Source organism: Lingula anatina, chromosome 6, assembly GCF_051362555.1.
Source record: "Lingula anatina isolate TDL-2025a chromosome 6, LinAna3.0, whole genome shotgun sequence".
Taxonomy (NCBI): Eukaryota; Metazoa; Brachiopoda; class Lingulata; order Lingulida; family Lingulidae; genus Lingula; species Lingula anatina.
The window spans coordinates 8,792,293-8,813,488 of record NC_141772.1 but is presented as its reverse complement, the minus strand read 5'-3'; the positions used below and the strand labels follow the sequence as shown (position 1 = coordinate 8,813,488).

General features: G+C 39.4%; 2 protein-coding genes across 3 annotated transcripts in view; both read right to left on the bottom strand.

Annotated features, from left to right (window-relative positions):
* Positions 1–3,667: 3,667 nt before the first annotated feature.
* LOC147761086 (uncharacterized) lies at positions 3,668–7,778 on the bottom strand. Its single transcript, XM_087016303.1, has 2 exons — positions 6,508–7,778; positions 3,668–4,577 (listed from the first exon to the last, which is right to left on the bottom strand). The coding sequence occupies exons 1-2, from the start codon at positions 7,419–7,421 to the stop codon at positions 4,334–4,336; spliced, it is 1,158 nt and encodes a 385-aa protein (XP_086872429.1). The 5' UTR covers positions 7,422–7,778; the 3' UTR covers positions 3,668–4,333.
* A 1,840-nt stretch (positions 7,779–9,618) lies between these two features.
* LOC106170810 (metabotropic glutamate receptor 6-like) overlaps positions 9,619–21,196 on the bottom strand; it is a 50,678-nt gene continuing 39,100 nt past the window's right edge. For both annotated transcript variants that reach the window (XM_087015731.1, XM_087015732.1), the window contains exons 3-10: positions 18,139–18,355; positions 17,376–17,663; positions 16,663–16,788; positions 15,694–15,888; positions 15,219–15,345; positions 13,788–14,718; positions 13,171–13,351; positions 9,619–10,807 (exon numbers count right to left, since the gene is read on the bottom strand). In XM_087015731.1, the coding sequence (XP_086871857.1) occupies positions 10,611–10,807; positions 13,171–13,351; positions 13,788–14,718; positions 15,219–15,345; positions 15,694–15,888; positions 16,663–16,788; positions 17,376–17,663; positions 18,139–18,355 (2,262 nt within the window). In that variant the 3' untranslated portion in view covers positions 9,619–10,610. The remainder of the gene's footprint in view (positions 10,808–13,170; positions 13,352–13,787; positions 14,719–15,218; positions 15,346–15,693; positions 15,889–16,662; positions 16,789–17,375; positions 17,664–18,138; positions 18,356–21,196) is intronic.

Here is a 21,196-nt window from a genome sequence, read left to right as displayed (position 1 = left end):
ATAGCTTTTCGTTTGCTTCTTTGAGGCACCCGCTTTTTAAATATTTCAATTAATTGATTACAGATCTAACTGTGGCCGTTATATTCAGTTCCGAATTTAAATGATATCTGGGCAGTTAATAATGCTCACGATTATAAAGTAAGTGTTGAAGTGTTCAAGTGTTGCATTCTATTTTTTATCTCAATTATTTTAATTGCTGAAACATTACCAATCACATGTATCCGGGGGTATTTTTTTCTCACTGGACCGTCAGACGAAAAATAGTTGGGCAACTACTGCGACATCGAAGATAAAATCTCAACTGACGCATTCATTTGTAATTTCTCCATGAAAGCTTTTTCCTTCTCGAAAGGGGCTGAGATAAGCGATATATTGACATATCTATATGCTAAAGGCCTAACTGGGTGCTGCTTAATTGTTAAGAGGTATTTCTTAAACACAGCATACACAGCGAGTGCTTAAGTATTAATATGTTTAACATTTTGATGAAGAAGTCCACAATAATAGCACAAAAAATGAAAGTAATAACGTGTAACAGATGCTTTCATGTTTTCATCTATTTTTTCTTTTCATCTTATGTGAACGGAAAGCAACTTGTTGTGCCTTTGCCAACGATCGGATCATATATTCAACGGCGGCCGACATTTTGACCTCACGATTCAAAGATTTGCGAGTTTGACGCATCCCCTTAACTGACGGAGCGTTTTTTTACCCTTTTTGATCTTCTACACAAATTTGATGACTTCTAATAGATCCTGCCAGGCATCCAGCACAATGCTATAGCTCTTATCTACAAAAAGTCTTGAGTTAGGAACAGACAAAAAACGTAGCCTTGAACATGTGTATCCATTTGCTTGGCACGCAAGCGAACACAATAAACGAGCGCTGAAAGTGGCAAGACGACGTCATTGCATTGGTTGCGTAGTGCTGGAAACAAACTCCGAAATTAATAAAGATTTCGGTCTCCATAACAAATTGACACAAGCGGTTACAATTACGTCTTGTAGACATTACCGATTATCTTTTTCTTCTCAAGAGCTTTTAAGCTATGTACAGACCTATCTGTAGTGCGCAATTGCAACAAGTTTAAGCACGATTTATTTATTTTTTATATTTCGTGTTCTAAGAAGGTGAAAGTCACAGCTGAGCATCCGAAGATTATTTGTCATGTTTATTTGATGATTTGCAATTTAAATCGTTGATGATGAATCAATATCATTACAAATGTGATAACTGTGATATATTAATGACGAGGGAGGTTTCATTCCACGCTGAAGGCTAAAGTTTTTAAATTAGTACTATATTGCCAATAGTGTAACGAACACCAGAGTTGCCCTCTTTCCCATATGTTACATGAAACGAAAATACGCAAGTTTAAAGTGCGTTTTCAGTAGCAATAAACCTGAAGATTTGAGACAACTTGTTTCAGTGCCAATGAAATAATTAGGAAGCAATAAATAAAATAGCTGTATCCCCCTGTACCTCTTTGAGAATGCATTATAATGTCAAACAAGCTTACTCAGTGAATTTGACACGTCTGCGGATAGACGTTGAGTGAATAGCCAGATCAATCAATGCTGGAAAGCAAAACTGTATGCTTTTTTGCTTTTCAATGCCGATAAAATTACATCACAGACCATCTTGGTTACAATAATTCTCCGACGGCGCATTAAGTTTATTGGTCTGGGACTAGTTCTATTACCATGCATTTCTTAATTGTTTATTTTCTTGCGCATTTAATTGGTATCAAAATTCCAAAAGTCGGGGATTTAAATACGGATCAGTGGGGGAACCCAGACACACATGTATAAAGGTTACTTTAAACTCTTCTTTGTTTTATTTCTTCTTTTTTAGAGTTCTTATACAGTATCATAGCACAGTTAGTGTAACTGAAACTCTGTTAAGTTAAAAAAAGAAAGAGAGAGAGAGAGAGAAATATTTATGTGAAAACTGCGCACATCTTTCGTGGGGAAATGTAAACGTCCAAATGCCACGTCTGTCAACGAAAAGTATTACGACAAAAGTCAAGTAGGCTGCGTGCGGTATTTTAAAAGAAATAAATAACGATTATGACAATGTATACAAGATTACATAGAATGAACCATACGGAGAAATTTATAGTCGTCATCAAAAAACTACAGCACTTCCAGAGTAATAAGGCTGGGCATAAATTTACAATATATACAAGCAACCTCGTGAAGTCTTTAGTTTGACGATGTGTTATTCCATATACTGTGACCACGTCTTAGTCATTGTGATACTGAATAATAAAAAGAACACAGAAATTGCTGTTTATTCACAAGATCTGGATTGTTTCAAGAAATAAAAGAATTACCGAACAAAATCTCTACGTTAATGTATTTCTAGCATGCAAATAATAGGCTAGATACGATAGCAGCATTTTGTTACGTTGCTTTAAATGTCACTGAACGACGGCTTTGGGTTATCAAATTTCTATTCCTGAACTATTTCCCAAATGGTTTGCTTTATTTTTGTACCAAGAGTAATGTTAGACACCAATCACTGAACATGAACGATAGGACAAAAATACATGTAGAACGCATGCATCGGATTTTACATAGGTCCTAAATGAAATTAAATTTTTTGAAGATCGCTTTATTGAAATAATATGAGCTTGAATTTTAAAGCCGGCGGGGGGGGGGGGGGGGGGGGGGGGGGGGGGGGGGAGCGGGGCGGCAAGGCCTTTTCTTCCTAAAATACTGGAAGTAATCGATTACCATAGCTAGGTGCAGGAGCCGGGGAGTGGGGTGGGGGTGGAAGGTGCTTTTCAACCACGCAACCATAACGCAAGAAGCAGTGGTTTATGGAGAATATACACACCCCTCAATTTTTCCTGAGTGATGACCCCCGCCCCATCCCTCTCCCCATCCCCCTTAAGATTTGCTTCCCACGCACACGCCGGTGTAACGAAACTGAGGGTCTGTGTAACAGAAAGTCCGCCCTCCATTAAGTTATAATAGTAAGGGTTAGCCTGACCAAAGGGCGAGGCTTACCTGTGCAAATGAATGGGAAGCGGACTCTATATCATGGGGCTCTGCAACATTACACCGGGCTCACATGGAAGTAAGACAAAGAAGAAGGTGGCAGTCATCGGGCGTTGGTTTTATGTTAGCTAACTTATATGCACGTAAAATTAAAATTACTGATATTTACTTTGCTTTCAGGAGCGGGGCACATAAGGAAACTATTCAACGATCTTTCGTTGTCAAAAAAGCCAGACGGTTCGTTAAGATTTTTCCGTGAGTTCTAAAGATCGGTACATGCCTCAAAATGAATTTGTTGACTGATGTTTTTAGTCACCCTGTAGATTCTGTGGTGTCTATTATTTAATACCCGCATTTCATATTGAAATTTCAACACTGGGAATATAAAGCAGCAGGGTGAAAAAGGAATAAAAAAACGTCTGGTAAATATCTAAACTGCTTTTTAACCCATTAATCTTAGGGTCTGAGAGGAAGCCACGTAGGTGATACATGTAACTGTATGTTCACGCTGGTGGAATGCATGCCACTGAAAATCAAAGCAGTCGAAAAAACAACAAGAGATATTTCTCTTTGAATCCAGACCCAGGGAAACAATCCACGTGCTGCAAGGACTCTTCTATTTGAAAAGGCATGTTTATAAAAAAAATTAAACATCTGCCAACCATAACTACATGGATTTATTCATCATTTGGGAAGTCCATTACAGTTAAGTAATCACGTGTAATCTGCAATTGCTTTCTAGATATAAAAAGAAGCATTTAAAGATATCTGAATATAAAAAGTAGAAGAGTCATCAACTCTCTTTGAGCGTTTTTTTTTTTTTTTTTTTTTTTTTTTTTAAGCGACATGAACAACTAACATTCTGACTTCCATGCATTTGGTGATATAGTGCAGTGGTATGCGATCTTTACTTTCTCCAAGTAGTGTGATTGAATTAACAAGCATAAGATCAGATGTTTTTGAAAAAAACTTAACTGATAACAACATTTGGCATGTCATGCAGCAAGAATGCTTTAAACCATGAAAGAAATAAACCAATTCCGATTAGGCCGCATGGGATATAATGAGGTAAGATTACGAAGTTGAAATTCAAATTAGAAACTTAACAAGCACGATAATTGCACGCCGCGCGGACTACTTATGCAAACAGACATCAACTGCGCTCATACAATAAAAAAAATTCAAACCAACTTCCTTACTCTCAAAGAAGAAATTGAATTGAATAATAATTAAAATATGATCCATCCCAAATACAATTCATCAATCAAAAATCCCTTTCTCTCCTTCTTGGCTCCGAATTCCAATTCCAATTATCCTTCCTTTATTTCTTATTTTTTCCACATGCGAAACATAGTCTGGCTCTGTATGTTGAACATGCACATATCAGAGCCATACCCAGACACGCCCCCTGTCACTTGCAAGCTTGCTGTCATGGTAACGGGACCTGCGTCCGAGGCTCTGTAGTTACGCCACTCACAGACACGCTTGCAGGTGCGGCTCATTATTGTGCCAGGACCCGCATAGTAACGGCCAACCCCGGGGGATACGGCTCCAAGCTTGGTATCCGTTAATCTGAAACAAAAAACGAAATTATTTTTCATCAGTACAAATTATTATTTCCTGTATATTTAATTAAGTATATTGAATATATTAAATGTGCCCACCGCCCCATTTTGACAAGAATGCTAATTTCATTCGCACAAAAATAGTTTCACTCTATGCAGCAAACATTGGAAGAAATATGTACACGTTTTTATTATATAGGCCTACTGCAAGTTACGCTTCAGCTAGCGATAAACTACAGCATACAATAAGTGAAACTAGACTGCAATACTATTACACGAGACAGCGCTACATGTATAGCTCATGTTATCTGTTTTTACATTGTCAAAGGTATCCCAAACTTTAAAGTATAAAGTTTATATGCATTCTAGGTTTCATCTCTTGAGAAAAATTGTCTCATTTTCTGTTAAGCCCATCTGTGCCCAAACACTTAAGCCTTGTTTCATATCATTTAGCATTCTTATTGCCAACAGTGCTGATTTAAGGCAAAGAAATTTTAAAATTAAAAAAAAATAAGAAATTTAAAAATACACGAACACGTATTACTATGATGATGCATCTACCAAATAAACATGATTGACAAACATGATAAACAAAAATGATTAATTTATTAATTAAATCAAAAATTAAAAAGAAAACGGTGTATTCCAAATGAAATGATTTTGTTAGTACTGCGTCTTTTTTTTTCTTTTTTTGGACGCCGGTGCTTTCGGTGTCATCTATACCAGAGTTTAAACAATGAGAACGACGAATTTCATCGCAATATTTGCTGAAGCCACTTTAAAACAACCCCGATTTTCAAACATACATGTATTTTGATACAGTATAAAAAGACTTTTGCAGAATTTTTAAAGGCCCCAGTTAAATTTGATAATTTTTCTGTAATTTCCTCATTGATACACTCTCTCCCCAAAAAGACAGTATTTTTTAAATGATATAATATCAGTCAAAAATAAATTTTGCCTCAAACAAAATGTTTGATATACATGTATGTTATTACGTTTGATGGTTATGTATATATACATCACTTCTCTATGGTTAAGATACATATTTTAAGACTTATAAAAATTGAATAGGCCTAAACCGCGTCTAGTATATTCAAGATCAGTAAAAATTCATCAGAAAACAAATTTTGTAAAAGTGTTTCCAATTATCGAATGATGTGAAATCGTATAGGTCTTGAAAGGAAAAAGTAAAAAAACGTGGCAAAATCTCTTTTTAGCGGATTTGTCCGTCAACAGAATAACGGTTGTGCTCTAGATAACCCACGTACAATTTATTGTATTTTTTCAAGAGGACAAGCACTATCAAATGATAGCAACAATGATAAATAGACACGTAATAAAGATAAAAAAAATTAACTTGCAACACGAACGTATAGAGGGTACGACTTAAATTAACTTTCATATTAAAAACAGTGGACGCATTACAAAGGAAAGTGAATATTTGAGTCTCGTCATTGACGCCCGAATTTTGTGTCATATTTTCATAATTCTGACTTGCACCATTACTTACTTTTCTTTATACAATAGAGTCCCCCATGTGGAAAGGCCTCAACAATTATAAAGTGACATGAAGCAGCTATGCAAATATTACACAAAATGTACCATTGACATGACCAAAATTTTCTCAATTTTAGTGGAATGACCTAATGCCAATAACCTTCGACCCAAGAGAATGGCACACTATTTACTTGTACTACATAATTCGATCCGCCGGAATCGGTGCCAATTCACTAATAGACAGGGTTGTATGAAACACATCATTTGTATTTCGCTACGTATCTGTGTTAATACTTTTCCACACTTTGATGTCAGATTGATCATGTTTAACAGAAAACAAGTTAGTTTTTTAACATTTTGAAAAGAAAAAATGTTCCTAACAGGTATATCAAGCATCAAATTCATATTGTTTAACACAATTTTTTATCGTTCTATACCTGTAATGAATCGTTCCCTGAACCGGCATGTTGTTCTTGCTGTTATCAATAGTATACGAGTAGCAGCCGCAAATGCACCCTTGTCCTCCGGTCCTTCCGACCATCACAGTTTGTTGTGGGCACATGGCCTGGACCGAGCACTGAAGCTTGGCGCCCATGGGCCCCAACTGACGGCTGGGTTGACCTCGAGACTGGCCGAATGTTGTCCTCTGTCCACCTGCCTGACTGACCACCTGCCTTCCTCGGCTATACTGCCCCCTTGTCTGCCCCTGTTGCATGGCTTGGTAAGTCTGGCCAAATTGTGTTCCCATCTGGCTACTTTGGCTGTACTGACCACGCGGTTGATCCTGGACCTGGCCGAACGGTGGGATCTGAACGCTCTGCTGACTGACCATCTGGTTGCCCTGACTGTATTGTCCACTTCTTTGACCCATCTGCTGTGTCTGGTAAGATTGGTCGTATTGTCCTCTTAACTGTCCTCTAGGTTGGCGCTGAGGCTGGCCGAATGGTGTAAGTTGACTGCCCATCTGACTCATCTGACTCATCTGACTGCTCATTTGACTACCCAACTGACTGCTCATTTGACTACCCATCTGACTGCTCATCTGACTGCTCTGGCTAGGTTGACCCCTGGTCTGGCTGGCCATTTGTTTGGTCCAGTCATACTGACCGCCACCCTGGTACGTCTGGGCATACTGTCCAGTTCCTGCCAGCATATTTTGACCAGTCTTTAAGGGTGCGGCTTGCGGCTGCCATGCCTGACCGCCACCGGACATCTGGCTTTGGCTGAACTGACTGGCCTGTCTGCTCTGCGCGTTCCATTGCTGACCGCTTGTTAGTGTCATTTGACCCATGCCGCTAGCCATTCCAATGATGACCAACAAGGAGAAGACGCAGCAAAGGAACAACGCCATGTTGGTTTCTTTTAATGTTGTTCCGCTGTTGTTCCCAGACGGCGGTCTAATTTACTAATACCGAGCACAGACGTTTCAAAGTCTACGGAGGAACGTCGAGTGAAGGAACGCCACTAAAAACTGCAGATAAGCGTCTCCGAATGAATAGAGCGTAGACGCGTCCAGCGGAAGTTGCTTGCAACACACCCACACTTTTCCTGTGCTTAAGTGTCTCCTTAAAGTTACGACATGACTTCTGAAGAGTAGATCTGTGCCACGAAACATATGGTCTACAGCAACTCGGGCAAGATTCAAAGTGATATTTAATACCGAACACTGGAATTATGAACTTTATTCCTGCAGTAGGCCTCGTACGACGTGGGCGATACAAGCCTATTGCTGGTGATAACTTTTTTAGTACATGAGAGTTTAGCTAACTGGAGGATCCGGGTCTTATTTGGGGTGGGGGGGGGGGGGGTGATAGGTGCTGTGTGTCCTCTTTTTGAATCGTGTACGCATTCAGAAAAAAAAGACGATTACAGATTCAAAATCAACTAGATTCGCACTTATACACTTATAAAATATTTCGACCAGTTAAAGCAAAAAGTTGTCCTGAGTGTATTTCACTGTTCATGCAAAATTGAACCTTTTTTTTATTACGTACGTTAAATTACTTCGTTCCAAAATATTTACAAACTTAAAGGCTCTCGCCTTATTTTAGAATGCACATTGGATACACTGATAGTTTTGATTTCATTCCTTTCATTTGTTTAGTAAACGCAGTCTTAAGCTTGGGATGAAGTATACTGTACAAATCTCTCGGTCGGAGACACTAATATGGAAAGATGGTATCTCATAAAAAATAACGACGAGTAAAACTGCTGAGGAAATGTAAATGATTGACTGAAGAATGAATTAAGACGGGTTTTGACATCAATTCCATGTGGAAGAATTTTCTTGCCTGTGTCATTCTATAAACGATCCGTAATGGGACTCCCGCGAAGATGCCTTAAAGTTTACAAATGATTTAGTTGTGTGCCAGAACACCAAAAGCAATTTTGATTTTTTTTTTCTGAAGCGCGCAACTGTTCTTGCATCTCCACTTAAGAGCTTAAGAATTCAAAGGTGGATCCATGCGTCCAATATTCCAGCCCTCCCCGCCCTCCCCACCTTTAGAGGAACAAATGCACCCGCTTTTCTACCCTGCAAAGCAATATAACAAGTGAAACGAGATGAAACCAAGCACAATTTCCAACCCTTTTTCTACATATTACAGAAAATGCCCTCGACTATTAAATAATTTTATATTTGCCTAAGAAGAGGAGCTAAGGATGTTTTATCCATCAGCAAGCTGCCAGATACATCAGGGAAGTAAATTATACTGAAGTAATTTGAATGATTTGTTTATTAATAAACATGACTAAGCAGTGTATGCCAATTAGTCATACATTGTATTCCACCTCCAAGAAATCTGTCCATATTTTTAATGAGGCTTGGTAAGAAAAAAGTGACAAATTAATGTATAAAGTACAAGTAATACAACCCAACGATAGAAGATTAAGAGTAAAATCTTTTTATTGTTTAAATAACGTAATTTTATATCTCTTAATTTATTATCTTTAGGGAAAAAAAGCATGTTCCGTGCTACTCTTCTCTCTCAGCAAGCAGATATCTTTGTACGAACACTAATTAAATATTCCACCTGCATGCAACAAAACTAAAGAACGGTACTTTTCGTTATGTTTAAAAATAAGGACAAAATGTTATTCCTATTCTTGTAAAAAAACTAGGGTATATTGCTTTGAAATCTATTAATTCTGTCGAGCAAATTGAGCTGTGGTTAAAAACCACCCTTGTGTCTTATTGTCAACATCTTTAATCTTTCTTGTAAGATATAATGGTTATAAATCAATTCAATACAGTCGATCACAGCGAAGTTGAATAGTTTTTTCTATCAGATCCATTACTGCAAGGACGTGTCTCTACCGTCTTCGTTTTTTTTTTTTTCTTTTTTTTTTTTTTTCGATAAAATCATATTTCTTGTGCGTCTGTTCCAAATCTGAAATAGATAAAAGTGCAACGTATCTTAATTCTGAAATAAATTGTTTGATTTAAAAGACCCCGGAAATATGGTGTGTATACGATGGACCACACTTCGTTGTTAGCTCAATCATGAGCCAAGTAGACGACGAATACGGGATGACGTGATCCATAAAGCTGTTCTTCTTTTTTTTTTTTTTTTTTGTGCCTGGCGAGTATTTTAATCAAAATATACTGATCTGCCAAGAGGGAAGTCCTTTTCTGTGCCGGCTTTTTTCAAACGTTCAGCACTGTCGCAATAAATAAGCATTTTGTAGACTTTATGCAATCCCGTTTACTACCCAATAAACAGTTCAAAATCTGTAAACCACCGGGACTCAGTATCGCGTAATCTTTCTTATGTGGACAATCTGATATAGTATAGTCTCCTTACTGTGTCGTATCTCTGTATAATATGACCTTCATGTATCACATTTTCTTAATGCATTGTTCTCAATCTTTTTAGTCTGTTTATTATACCTCAGCGGTGAAGAAGTCACTGGAAACAGAACTTACAGCTGAAAGACGCTATTATAGAGGTCACAACCTGCGCTGTTTTAAATCAAACCGTTTAAAGATTAACCCCAGGAAGTGGGCTGCCGGTTCTTTTTGTGACGGCTTGGCTACGCCGCGTGGGGAGGTCTTTATTTTTCAGCTGGGTCCCCCACACGCGCTATGCAGGGAGTAATTAAATGTCTTAAGTACACGTTAGACTTTTTGCAGAGAAAATATTTTTTTTCTTGTTTTAGCAATTGCGTTCCCTTAATATACATGTATGCAACTCCAACTCAATAGCGTTGGTCATATCAATCCGAGTGACCACTGGTGTACCCTCTACCAGCCCACAGATTGTTTTTTTTTTCACTAGATATTCACAGATAATGTCTCTTAACGGTGGCTGGTGAAAAATATGCCTATAATACATGCAGCCCTGGTAGAGAGCACCACTGGTCCATTGTTCAAAGAGCCAGATTGAAAACCATTTTCGCAGAGCCCGGGGTCAGCTTTAGCCCGGATGTGACCAGTGACTGGCCGCCACCTCAAAGGACAGAGGGAACTTCACCGACTGACCCTTCCGCCGTTGACCCTTCCGTCAATTTGCAAACAACGGGCACGATGCGGGTATCAACATCACAGCGTGGTCTCCACGTCCATTTGGTCAGCGCTGGACACGCTCAGGTCCTCTAGGGAGTCGTTGGCACCTGAGTCTAGGAAGGCGTCGCACTGTGTCGAACCATTTGAAGCGACTTTTTGAGGAGAGTCTTGGTGCTCTTCGTCTATAGTCCCCATGCCAGCTGAGGTCTGGGCTATGAGGACAGCGAGGCCCACTGAAAAGATTGAGATATGGAAAATTAAAATAGTTAAAGGACCATTGAGAGAGAGAGAGAGAGAGAGAGAGAGAGAGAGAGAGGGAGCGTGATATTAAGAATGTATTGAAAAAATGTGTAAGTGTGTGAGAGAGAGAGAAATATTCTTTCAGATTTTCCAACATCGAAAATTAGAATTTCGAAAATAATTAAATGTGTCGTTTTACTCGTGTAATAAGTAAAATACACACCCGCGCGCACTGCATCCTATGCTATTAGAAAAATCTACATTGGGTTTTAACTTTCTTTAATTTGCTTTTTTTATTGAACTTGGCGTGCGTCCCTGTGAGGTTACAAAAGAATTACCCTTGCTGCTAATACTGTTCCTTCAAGCAAAGTGAATGTAAGAAGTTCAACTACATAGCGCACATGTTGGAAAAGGTAATATTGAATATGTCTGATTAACAGGAAAATTGCCGTTTGAAACTCAACAGTGATACGTCGCAATTACTCTAAATGTGTGACTGGGGAAATTCCTGATTTGCATTTTTAGCTTTCATTATGACCATACAGTATTAATTTAATCTGTATCTACGCCGTGGCAGATTCCATCGAAATATCCATTCACTGTGACTAGTAAATTTCGAACCACTTAAAGAGCTGTTTATTATGCAGATGAAACGTGGTTTGAATGCACGCTTACCTGTATTAACACCCACGTGACCATAAACACCACTGGACACTGGACACACTGGACAAGTAGTGGACATGTGCAGTACAACGAACACAAACAAAAAGTGCACCACACGCGTAACCAAGACAACAGGAAAGTGTGCGTACGCTACTGATGCAACTAGGTGTGAACATCAGGCACAGTGCTGAAATAAAATCTTCATACTAGTGCACGACGACATAGCTGACACGTGCGCATTTGATTAAGTGCTGATTTGGCGTTTGTAAAGACACGTACTTAAAGCCAGCCAACACTAGTTTGTGATTGCCGCGTGCCCTAGTCTGGATCATATCTAACTTCATAAAATATCTTAAGTCAAACAAGTTCGGTCTTGATCTTCAGACAACTTATTTTTTTCAAAATAAATTTGTTTTAGTGCAATAACTTACAATACGGCCAAAAACGTTACAAACTCAGGTCAAAATAAAATGCTTTCTTATATCTAAGACCAGCTTTCTTCTTAAGCCGTGTTATGGAATTGGACCAATTCAAGTTAAAAATTCTCAATTCTGTCGAGATATAATAATTGTTATTAATTTCTCTGTTAAAGCATATAGATGACTTATTTTACCGTTCGTTCGTGTACATTTGCTTGCTTTTGCATCCTTAGGGGAACTATCAGCCTCAGACATCGCAGCAGTTGGATCGATCCAATTTTGTAGGATTCTCGTTTAAGTCACTGTAAAGTGCAATCAGTGTAATCAGCTGAACTGTCTGACGTCCCTCGAGCAGCTAGGGGGGTAATTAATTTCCGTGCACGTTCGACGTTATTACCCCTTAGCTGCTCGAGGAGGCGTGACGGATAATTAAGCTGATAACATTGACTGCACTTAAGCGAGAATCCCAGCAGAGTTGGATCGATCCAGCTGGTACAAAGTCCGAATCTGAATGCTCCCATATACTTCCGGCGCCTGCTTAAATGATCCTTGCGCACAGCACGTGGGATGTATGTTAACTGTATCTGCATATTCTGAAACATCTCGTTCGTCAACGTAACTACTTTTTATTAAGCAAAGCGTTAATAACAACAAGTAAATAAAAGTATCTATATACATTTTGAATACTACCACAGCCGCACGAAGTGTAAATATGAACATAAAGGTGATTACAGGTACAAAAACAATTTACTGCATACAGCGTCATATAAATAACGTAAAGAGTCGTATCAACCCATGCATCTAGTGAGGTATGTGCTGAATCTACATGGGCAACAACCTTTCATTTTTATTTAGTTGTATACCCAAGAGAATATACCCTTACAAATGAGCGTGCAATCAACGGTGTATTTCATCTCAGAAAACATCGGTTAAATATTAAATAACGTCGTGAATTGTGCAATTTTATTGAGCGCATACAAATTTCTCGGTCTGTATTGGCATCTTTTCACCCCTAGATATTATAGAAAATATTGCATTGGTACAAAAACAAATAAATTAAAGATAAAATTGGCCATTGTGTCACTTAGTGTAGAATCACAGCCCCGTTTTTCACTCAGGTGGATCTGAATTCGGTTCCGCCTCATCAAATACGTCTGAATTCAAATCAAGAGAAATGTCACTTAACCGCGTGTCGTTTGACTTCGTGCTATTGAAATTTTGCGCTACACCAACACTGACGTCATTGTGGTTGCCAAGAGAGGACCCAACCGTACCGGATTTCCCAAAGAAAGGCCGGATGCTTTTGGACGAAGCACTGTTCATCATGGTGGAATTGGTTTGCCTGACGTTCTTGTGTGGTTGAAAGAGGACGATGTAAACCTTAGGGGCGAAAAGGCAACCAAGAGCGGCAGTGGCACTAATACTCAGGCACATACAAAGAGTGGTGATCTGTATCTGAAAGTAAACGATATCTCAAAAGGATCACACAGCAAGGTCAAACTTATAGCAATTAAATTTCTTTATATACTGTGACAAGTTTGGCACATTAAGAAGTATGTCTGTAGACAGGTTGGAACATTTCACCTCGGAAAAGTTCAGTATATTGTTCCATGTAACAAACCTTAGCAAGAGTAAAGATTAAGTAACGACCAGTTTTTATTTTATCGTTCATCACCCAAACAAATAATTGAAAGCAGACGAAAAAACACCCAGCGCACATTGTTATTGTTTTTGGGTTTGTTTGTCAATAGAATAAAAAAAGGAAGAGAAAAGCAACATTACTGTTTCATAAAGATCGATATAATTGCATGGTTAATTTTTTTACTATTAGAAATGGTGTGTACTTTCTTTTTAATCATTAAGGTTTTTTAATTCACGTCAAGGCACCTACCTTGAAATCCTGATTAGTCCCAAAATAAATAGGAATAAAGGCTGACCAAACAATACACGTGGAATACATGGTAAAAGCTATGTATTTGGCTTCATTAAAGTTCTCGGGAATCTTCCTCGTTTTAAAGGCATACACAGTACACAGTGTTATCAATAGCATGTTGTAAAGTAAGGAGAGGACGAGAGCCAATTCGCTGGCCTCACAGCGTAAAATCACTGTCTCTCTATTAGGGTAGGCCCGTGTTGTATTGGGAATGTCTAGTATGAGCCACACCGAGGCCCCTATGAGTTGTACAGATATAAGGCAACCGCAAATCACTAATTGAGATTTAGGACTGGTATAGCTCGGTCTCTTTGCGAGTCCCTTCACTCCGCGGTTAAAAATCCTCGAAATCCGATTCGTTTTCGTAAATAAAGCCGAAAAGCAGATGGACAGTGACAGGCCTATTCCTAGTCGCATTAGTGCACAGCTGAAGGCGCTCGGCTTTGAAATGAGCACGAAGGTCATGACGTAGCACATGAAGAGCCCGCAGAGGAGAACGTAGCACAGTTCTCTTCCGGAAGCCATGATCACCGGCGTGGCGTTGTAGCGTATAAAAGTGACAATAACGAACAGCGTGCTAATAATTCCAAAACTTGCCACCGCAGCCGGCACAATGGCCCATGGACTGTTCCACAACATGTGTTGTATAGGGAGCGCTTCACACGCTGTCTTGTTGTGATTTGGCATTGTGCCGTTGGCGCATGAAATGCACGTGGACTCGTCGTAGAGAATCTCATACTCGCTGCACGGTATGCACAACCAGCAACACGGTTCCCCCTTCACATTCTTCGCCTGGCCGATCCCACACGGTTCGCTGCACACAGATCGAGGTAGCCAAAATGTATCGTTGTCATAGCGCCAATGCGTCTTGCTCATGTCTAATTTTAACCTAAAACAACAGAGATCCAACTTTAGTAATAGTTTATGTAATATGGGTTATTATACTAAAAGTGATTTTGCCTTTGTTTATTATATTAACCCCCCCCCGCCGCCACCACCATCACCACCATATGTTTATATAAATGATCCATGATGAGTTAATGTATATAAGAAGTGTAAAATGCTTTGAATTTTTTTCACTTCCACGGTGATAAGGAAGAACTGTGTTTCATGAGATTGTGGCTGCAGCGGCTTCGATTGAGATCACCGCAAACGCATCTATAGTTTGCTACTTCGCTACTGCACCAAGCAGCCACTCTGGAAACATTTCTGATGACCATTTCGCAAAAAGATTCAAACATTCAGTAATTAGTTTTAACGTTCAGGCTAACATTTCCGCCTACTTTGACCACAGTGTACCGGATTATCCGGGGTAGAATAAAAATAAGATTCAATGCACGGAATCAGCCGATCGAGGTGTTCCGAATGATCCAGAGCATGCGCATTTACCTGTCTGTCCATTCTCCTATGGGTATATATTGGTGCTCCCCTGAATTTGTCAACTGATATTGGAAGATGTTATAACGACCCTGTCCGTCCCCAGACTTACTGAAACGCACAGTCGTTCCTGCTGATCCTGCGAAAACATTGTTACACATTCCAATATATTTGGCATTTACCATTTTATGTAAATGTGATATATAAATGAAAATGCGTACACCTTAACATGTCCGGCATTGACAAAACGAGTCATCTCATTATTGCCATTATAAAGACCATCGAATTTTGCAGATGTGCCTGTATTGTTCATCAATATAGCAGAAAAATATTTATGCGCTTATATTAAAAGTAATCAAATAAAAAGAAGTAAATTTTAGTTTTAAAATGTGACCAAGATCACTTCTGCACAGTGTGATCGAGAGAACAACCTCGTCTTTTAAAAATGTCACCCAACGTTTTGTACTGGTTTTCAAAATCAGCCTACCGTTAAAGCTCACGTTCCTTATATAGGACAACACAGTGGCTCCATCTGTCGGTCTCATTTCCTTACAGAGCCCAGGTGAAGAGCACGTGTCGTTGTGGAGAGACTGAAGGGCGTAGGCCAGCGCGTAGACAGCGTCCACCACGAACTGGACAAGGCCTTCCTGTTCATAATGGTCATCTACACCCAGTCGCTTTTCTACGAGCATTGAAGATAAATATAATATGTGAAATATACTGTGCGCATATGTTAAGTGGCACCTACTTTATGTTCTGTATGAACTACCCAGCGCAATTGTGTATCATTATCCCTTATTTGTTTTGAAACATGAGGCATACTTAAGAACCAATCTTAAACCGCAACAGCATTTTTTAGGGTCCGTTGATAGTGAAACTTTCGTACCATGTACAGGTAGTTCGAACTTACGCCGGGGGAATTCTCGCTGAATGCAATCAGATTAAAAGATTTACACGCCTCCACTTATCTCCAACTGACCAGTGTAGTCACCAGTTTTTCTGCATTCTCCTTAACGTCAGGAGGAGACGTTTAATCTGTTAATCTGATTGCATTCAGCGAGAGCCCCCGCGGATTTAGAACTACCTAGTACCATAGTACCACCCTTAGACATCAGTATGTATTTTCATTTAGGCGAGCAATGACACTCTCTATCAGCTGTTTCAAAATCGGTTGAAGGATTTCAGCAAGGAGAGCCTCTGGTGGTAAAGAAGTGGTATGAGAGAAACATTTAAGTTATGTATGGCATGATGTTACGGAATCATCATTTTTCAGTTACATCCATCTTTTGTAAAAGTGCAACGTCCTTTGTAAAAGTACAATGTCTACAAGATTAAGTGATAAATCAATGATACATTGCGAGTCAAAATGTGTCTCGGGTATACACCAAGGTGCCATTCCGTGACATGCAAAACCGTATTCAAGTGATCCTCAAAATAAATTAAATGTCAATCTCACCAGAACAGTTTTTCCCAGTTTTGGAATCGTTGAGCCTGCATTCAAAGTGCTGCTCCCAGAACTCGGCGAACCACGGGTTCAACTGGCTATGAGACGCATTCAGGCGCTTGAAGTAATCGTCAAACTCTGGAACAGAAAACAGACACGGAAATGAAAAGATGTGATTGGTGCTATCGTATCATTAAAGAAATGGTATCATAAAACTAATATATCAGTCCAATTTTGCATGTTGCCTGATGCTTGGGACAAATAAAAATGTACGTCTTACATGTTTGAATCTTGCCTGGTTGTTTAATTTCCATGTTTGGTTTATTTTTCAATCAATATGATACACATGTAGGTTAGACTCTTTTTGTTACTGCATGTACGTAGTAAGAGATATAAACACGACCGGGTTGTAATCGGAATAAAAAAGCTGCGGCGTTTTCAAAGTGCAACGATCTATCGATTACATAGTTTTTTGTAACAGAACGACATTATATACATGGGCAATAGTACGATAAACATTCTAAACAATATAATAGTAACACTGAGTTATTTAAAATGAAATAACACCTAAAACGCCACAGCAGCATCTGGCGCCAATAGAACAGGATTGTTTCATTGGAGCCAATGCTCACAATGCTAAACGTGTGTGAGAGGAATAGCAGAAAACTTCAGTCGTCTTAATTTCGTATCCACTACACAGAGCTTCAATTTGTCTCCCAATTTACCTGTTAGTACTTTCCTTTTAGGAAGGATGGTAATAGCGCCCTCTGCCGCCTCTTCTTGGCCCTCCACTGGGTGAATTTTTGCTCCCCAGCTGTCGCTTGCCAACCAGTAAAAGTCCCCAGTTTTATTCAAATCTATGGTCGCTCTCAGAAGGGATTTGCAATTGTCCTCATTGACAAACATAACAACGCCCTTAGCGTTCGGTTTCTTAGCGAGGTCGGTGATTGTAGTCTCAAACAAGTCTTTACTGGGATCCCTTGGGATTTTCAACGACTGTGCTATGCATAATCCTTGATTAAACGAGAAAGCTGAATTAATGGACGCCACTTTACACGACGTTGTATTAAAACTGACTTCTCCCTCCGTTTCGACTTTCGCTTTCAAACGGTTTCAGGCAGCATGTGAATCTGCCCTACTATTGATAGGTCATGTTAAATAAATGAGTGTTAACGATATACAGAGTAGAATGATATTAATGTTGAAACTTAATTATATTTCAGAAGCAAACAATAGGAAAGCGTTCACGATACCTAGTGCCATCTTAAACTTTCAAGCACTTCAGACAAATGCTTTTTGATATTACAAACCGAGCCGTTATTACAAAAAATCTGCATTAATACAGTTTATATGTATATCAACATTTAACTTATTAAAACAGGACATCGAACTATTGGCCTCTCAGGATATGAGAACCTCATAAAGAAACCACGTGCCGTATGACGTGACGCGAAGATATCTCATCCTCCGCTTGTTTATTGGTCATACCTTCGTTTTTGGCGAGCTCTTCAAATTCAGCTATTCCCTTCTCTCCATAATTGCCCTCATCGGCCACAGTAGATATGTAGGTCCATCCTAGGGCCTTTGCTATGTCAACCATGGCCTGGGCCTGAAAAGTATCCGGGGGCACGACCCGAGAGAAGTACTCGAAACGAGACTTATCGCTGAGTTCCTCGCTGGTGGACGCATAACTAATCTGCGGAATCTGAAATACATACAGAATTGATATACCTTACAGATTTAGGGCATAATGCCTATTCATTTTTACACCTTAAGATGTACTGACGATTATAAAATATGCACGGCGCACTTAAACAAAAACATTATATCACAGCACCTCAAATTGAAGAACTCTGCCTCGGAGTGACACCTTGTGGTAGATTTTAGACACAAGACACGTTCTAAACTTTTGTTGACCTCGGCGTCAAGTGGCACAGTGGCACGACGCACATACCAGTATGCACTACTGGGGTACATGTGTCATACTGTTGCAAAACTATAGGTTAAAACACAGAGGATATGCCGCATAACAGCTCAACAGAAAATCAATGGGGTAGCAACATAATGTGTACAGACAGCAAAGAATACGACGCAGCTTGTCAACATTCTTACATCGTAATACTGCCTATTGTCTGAATTCATGTTTTAATTTTACAGAGATTACGGGTAGGTCATTGATTCTGTCTCCGGGTGAAACCGGCCACTCATCTGACAGCTAGTTATGCTCATTGGCGTGCAGTTTCCCGTTTAATAGGCGCCTCACTAAATCAGTTTGCCAATTGTTTTGTCTCGACAGAAGTACACCCCCTGAGATTCAAAGTTTACTAAAGACCAACTTTCATTCTCAGTACAATTGGGACCGGCAGAAGCATGCTTAAAATCGAGATTAGTTTCCGTGAATATTGACACTCAGGGTGACAAACATAGCACACACGCACAACTGAATATAGTGTGTCTTAAAAATAAGAATTACTGGTAGATGAATTTTTAGAGATAGTCCTCTAAAAGACTTTGGCGTTGATTATACACCGTACTAGAATCAAGGAGTTATAATCTGTTTTAACTCCTTGCTAGAATGCAGGGGCTCGATCGATGAGGTTTCTATTTAACATAGACCTCTACATGTATTTCTGGAATACATCGCCGCTACGAGGAAGAAAATATTCATAAGGGACTTTTTAAAGTTAACTCCTGCTCTTCGTCATTTAAAAAATATGAAGGTTGACTGTGAATGAAAATCGGTATTTTGTGCAGTTTGTATAGCAAAAGATTCTATCGCGCCTAAATTTGTATCATACTTCAAACATGTAGGTTATCAACAAAAAGAATATGTTAGTGGAACGGATAGAAAAATACATATAAACTGAAATTTAATGCTAAATGTTTTAGCTCCAAAATTCATGTATACTCAGGTCCGTAGCCAGGGGGGGTTCGGGGGGGTTCGAAAGCTGGGAAAAGGTCCACTCTGGGTAAAATTTGATCTAGGCAGATGAAGTTTTTATGGGCAAGGGTCCACTTTAAAAAAAAAGAACCCCCCTTTTGAAATTGCTGGCTACGGGCCTGAGACTATATTGAAAAAATGGCCACCAATTCTTAATTGTAAGATAAGCTTTGTCCATGGATAAGCATACAACAGATGATATCATAATATTCTCGCCTTAGGTTAGAGAATCTTCAGCTTAAAACTCCAGACAAACCGTTACTGATTTTTCTTGACGAGAGCTGTCCAACCTTGAAAACTTTAATGGAACTGATTCTGCTCATAAGTATGGGATATATATTTTTCATCCAGTAAAATGGGTTTTTCAATTTCTCTTGTGAATAATGAAAAAGGAAACTCTTAACGAAACTCTTTCTACCTGCGTCATGGTGTTACGAACCTCCATCGACTGGCTGGTCATGGGAACAAGGCTAATTTATTTGATGAAGGGTCCAAGCGACAGCTCTCAAAGGAATAAAAACACGTTAAATCTCCTTGGATACTGTTATTTTTTTATCAGATACTCAGAATTGGTCTTGGTGGGCATGTGATACAGACGGTATATCATACATGTAGTGGGCATGGATAAAAATCCTCAAATTTCGTACTTTTGTTACATATGGCGGTGTATACACTGTAGAACCTACATGTATCATCCGCAGGAGCTTCAAAGATTTGCGCGCGTGTGTGTGTGTGCGTGTGTGTGTGTGTGTGTGTATGTTTGAGTGGGTGTGTGCGTGGCAGAGAAGCGGCTGGTTACATTTAAACCCGATGAGACTTATTTTTGAATGACACGTCCAGTAGAATGTCGCATTAACCCATCTTTGCGGGAACTTGCTTTAAATCAATTTTTCGAGTTCACTGTCCTTGGATAAACAAATAAATACCCCAAGATCCCACTAGATGTGATACCCGGTCATACGAACAGAGATTTTGGGGGTGATATCGGGCATTCAGAACAGTGGACTTACAGATACGCGAATCAAATATGGCCGACCCACTTGAATGCTTCTTGCGTAATCCCCGCGGGGAATCTATTCAGTGTCAAATCGGGAATAAAGCGACAATCGTTTCTCGTGGGTCGCCATATTTGATTCGCGGATCTGTTAGTCCACTGTTCTAGGCCCCATTCAGAATAGCGGACTAACTAGTCTGAAAGCTAAATATGACCAACCCACTTGAACACTTCCACACGGGATATCTATTCAGTGTCCATTAGCCGATTAGACGTCAAGCTTTGTAGCGGGCCGCCATATTTGACCCTCGGGCTAGTTAGTCCCCTATTCTGAATGGGGCCATATTCTCCTAGGAAGCCAAGAAGAAAACCTTTCATGCTCTGTCACGGGAGGATGTTTCCAATTGAATCATCAACGTAAACAGCCCTTGGCATTGCCCTCCATTGCTTTCAATTGGTATGACCACACTGGGCGCCGTTTGTTTTGTTGTATTGCAATCATCGCAGAGAAGATTATACATGTTTTAGTTTTAAATCGAAAGCCAAACATAAAAGTATTTCCGAAACTTTGTATCATCCGCTGACAGCCGCGTTATATAGATAATGGTTGT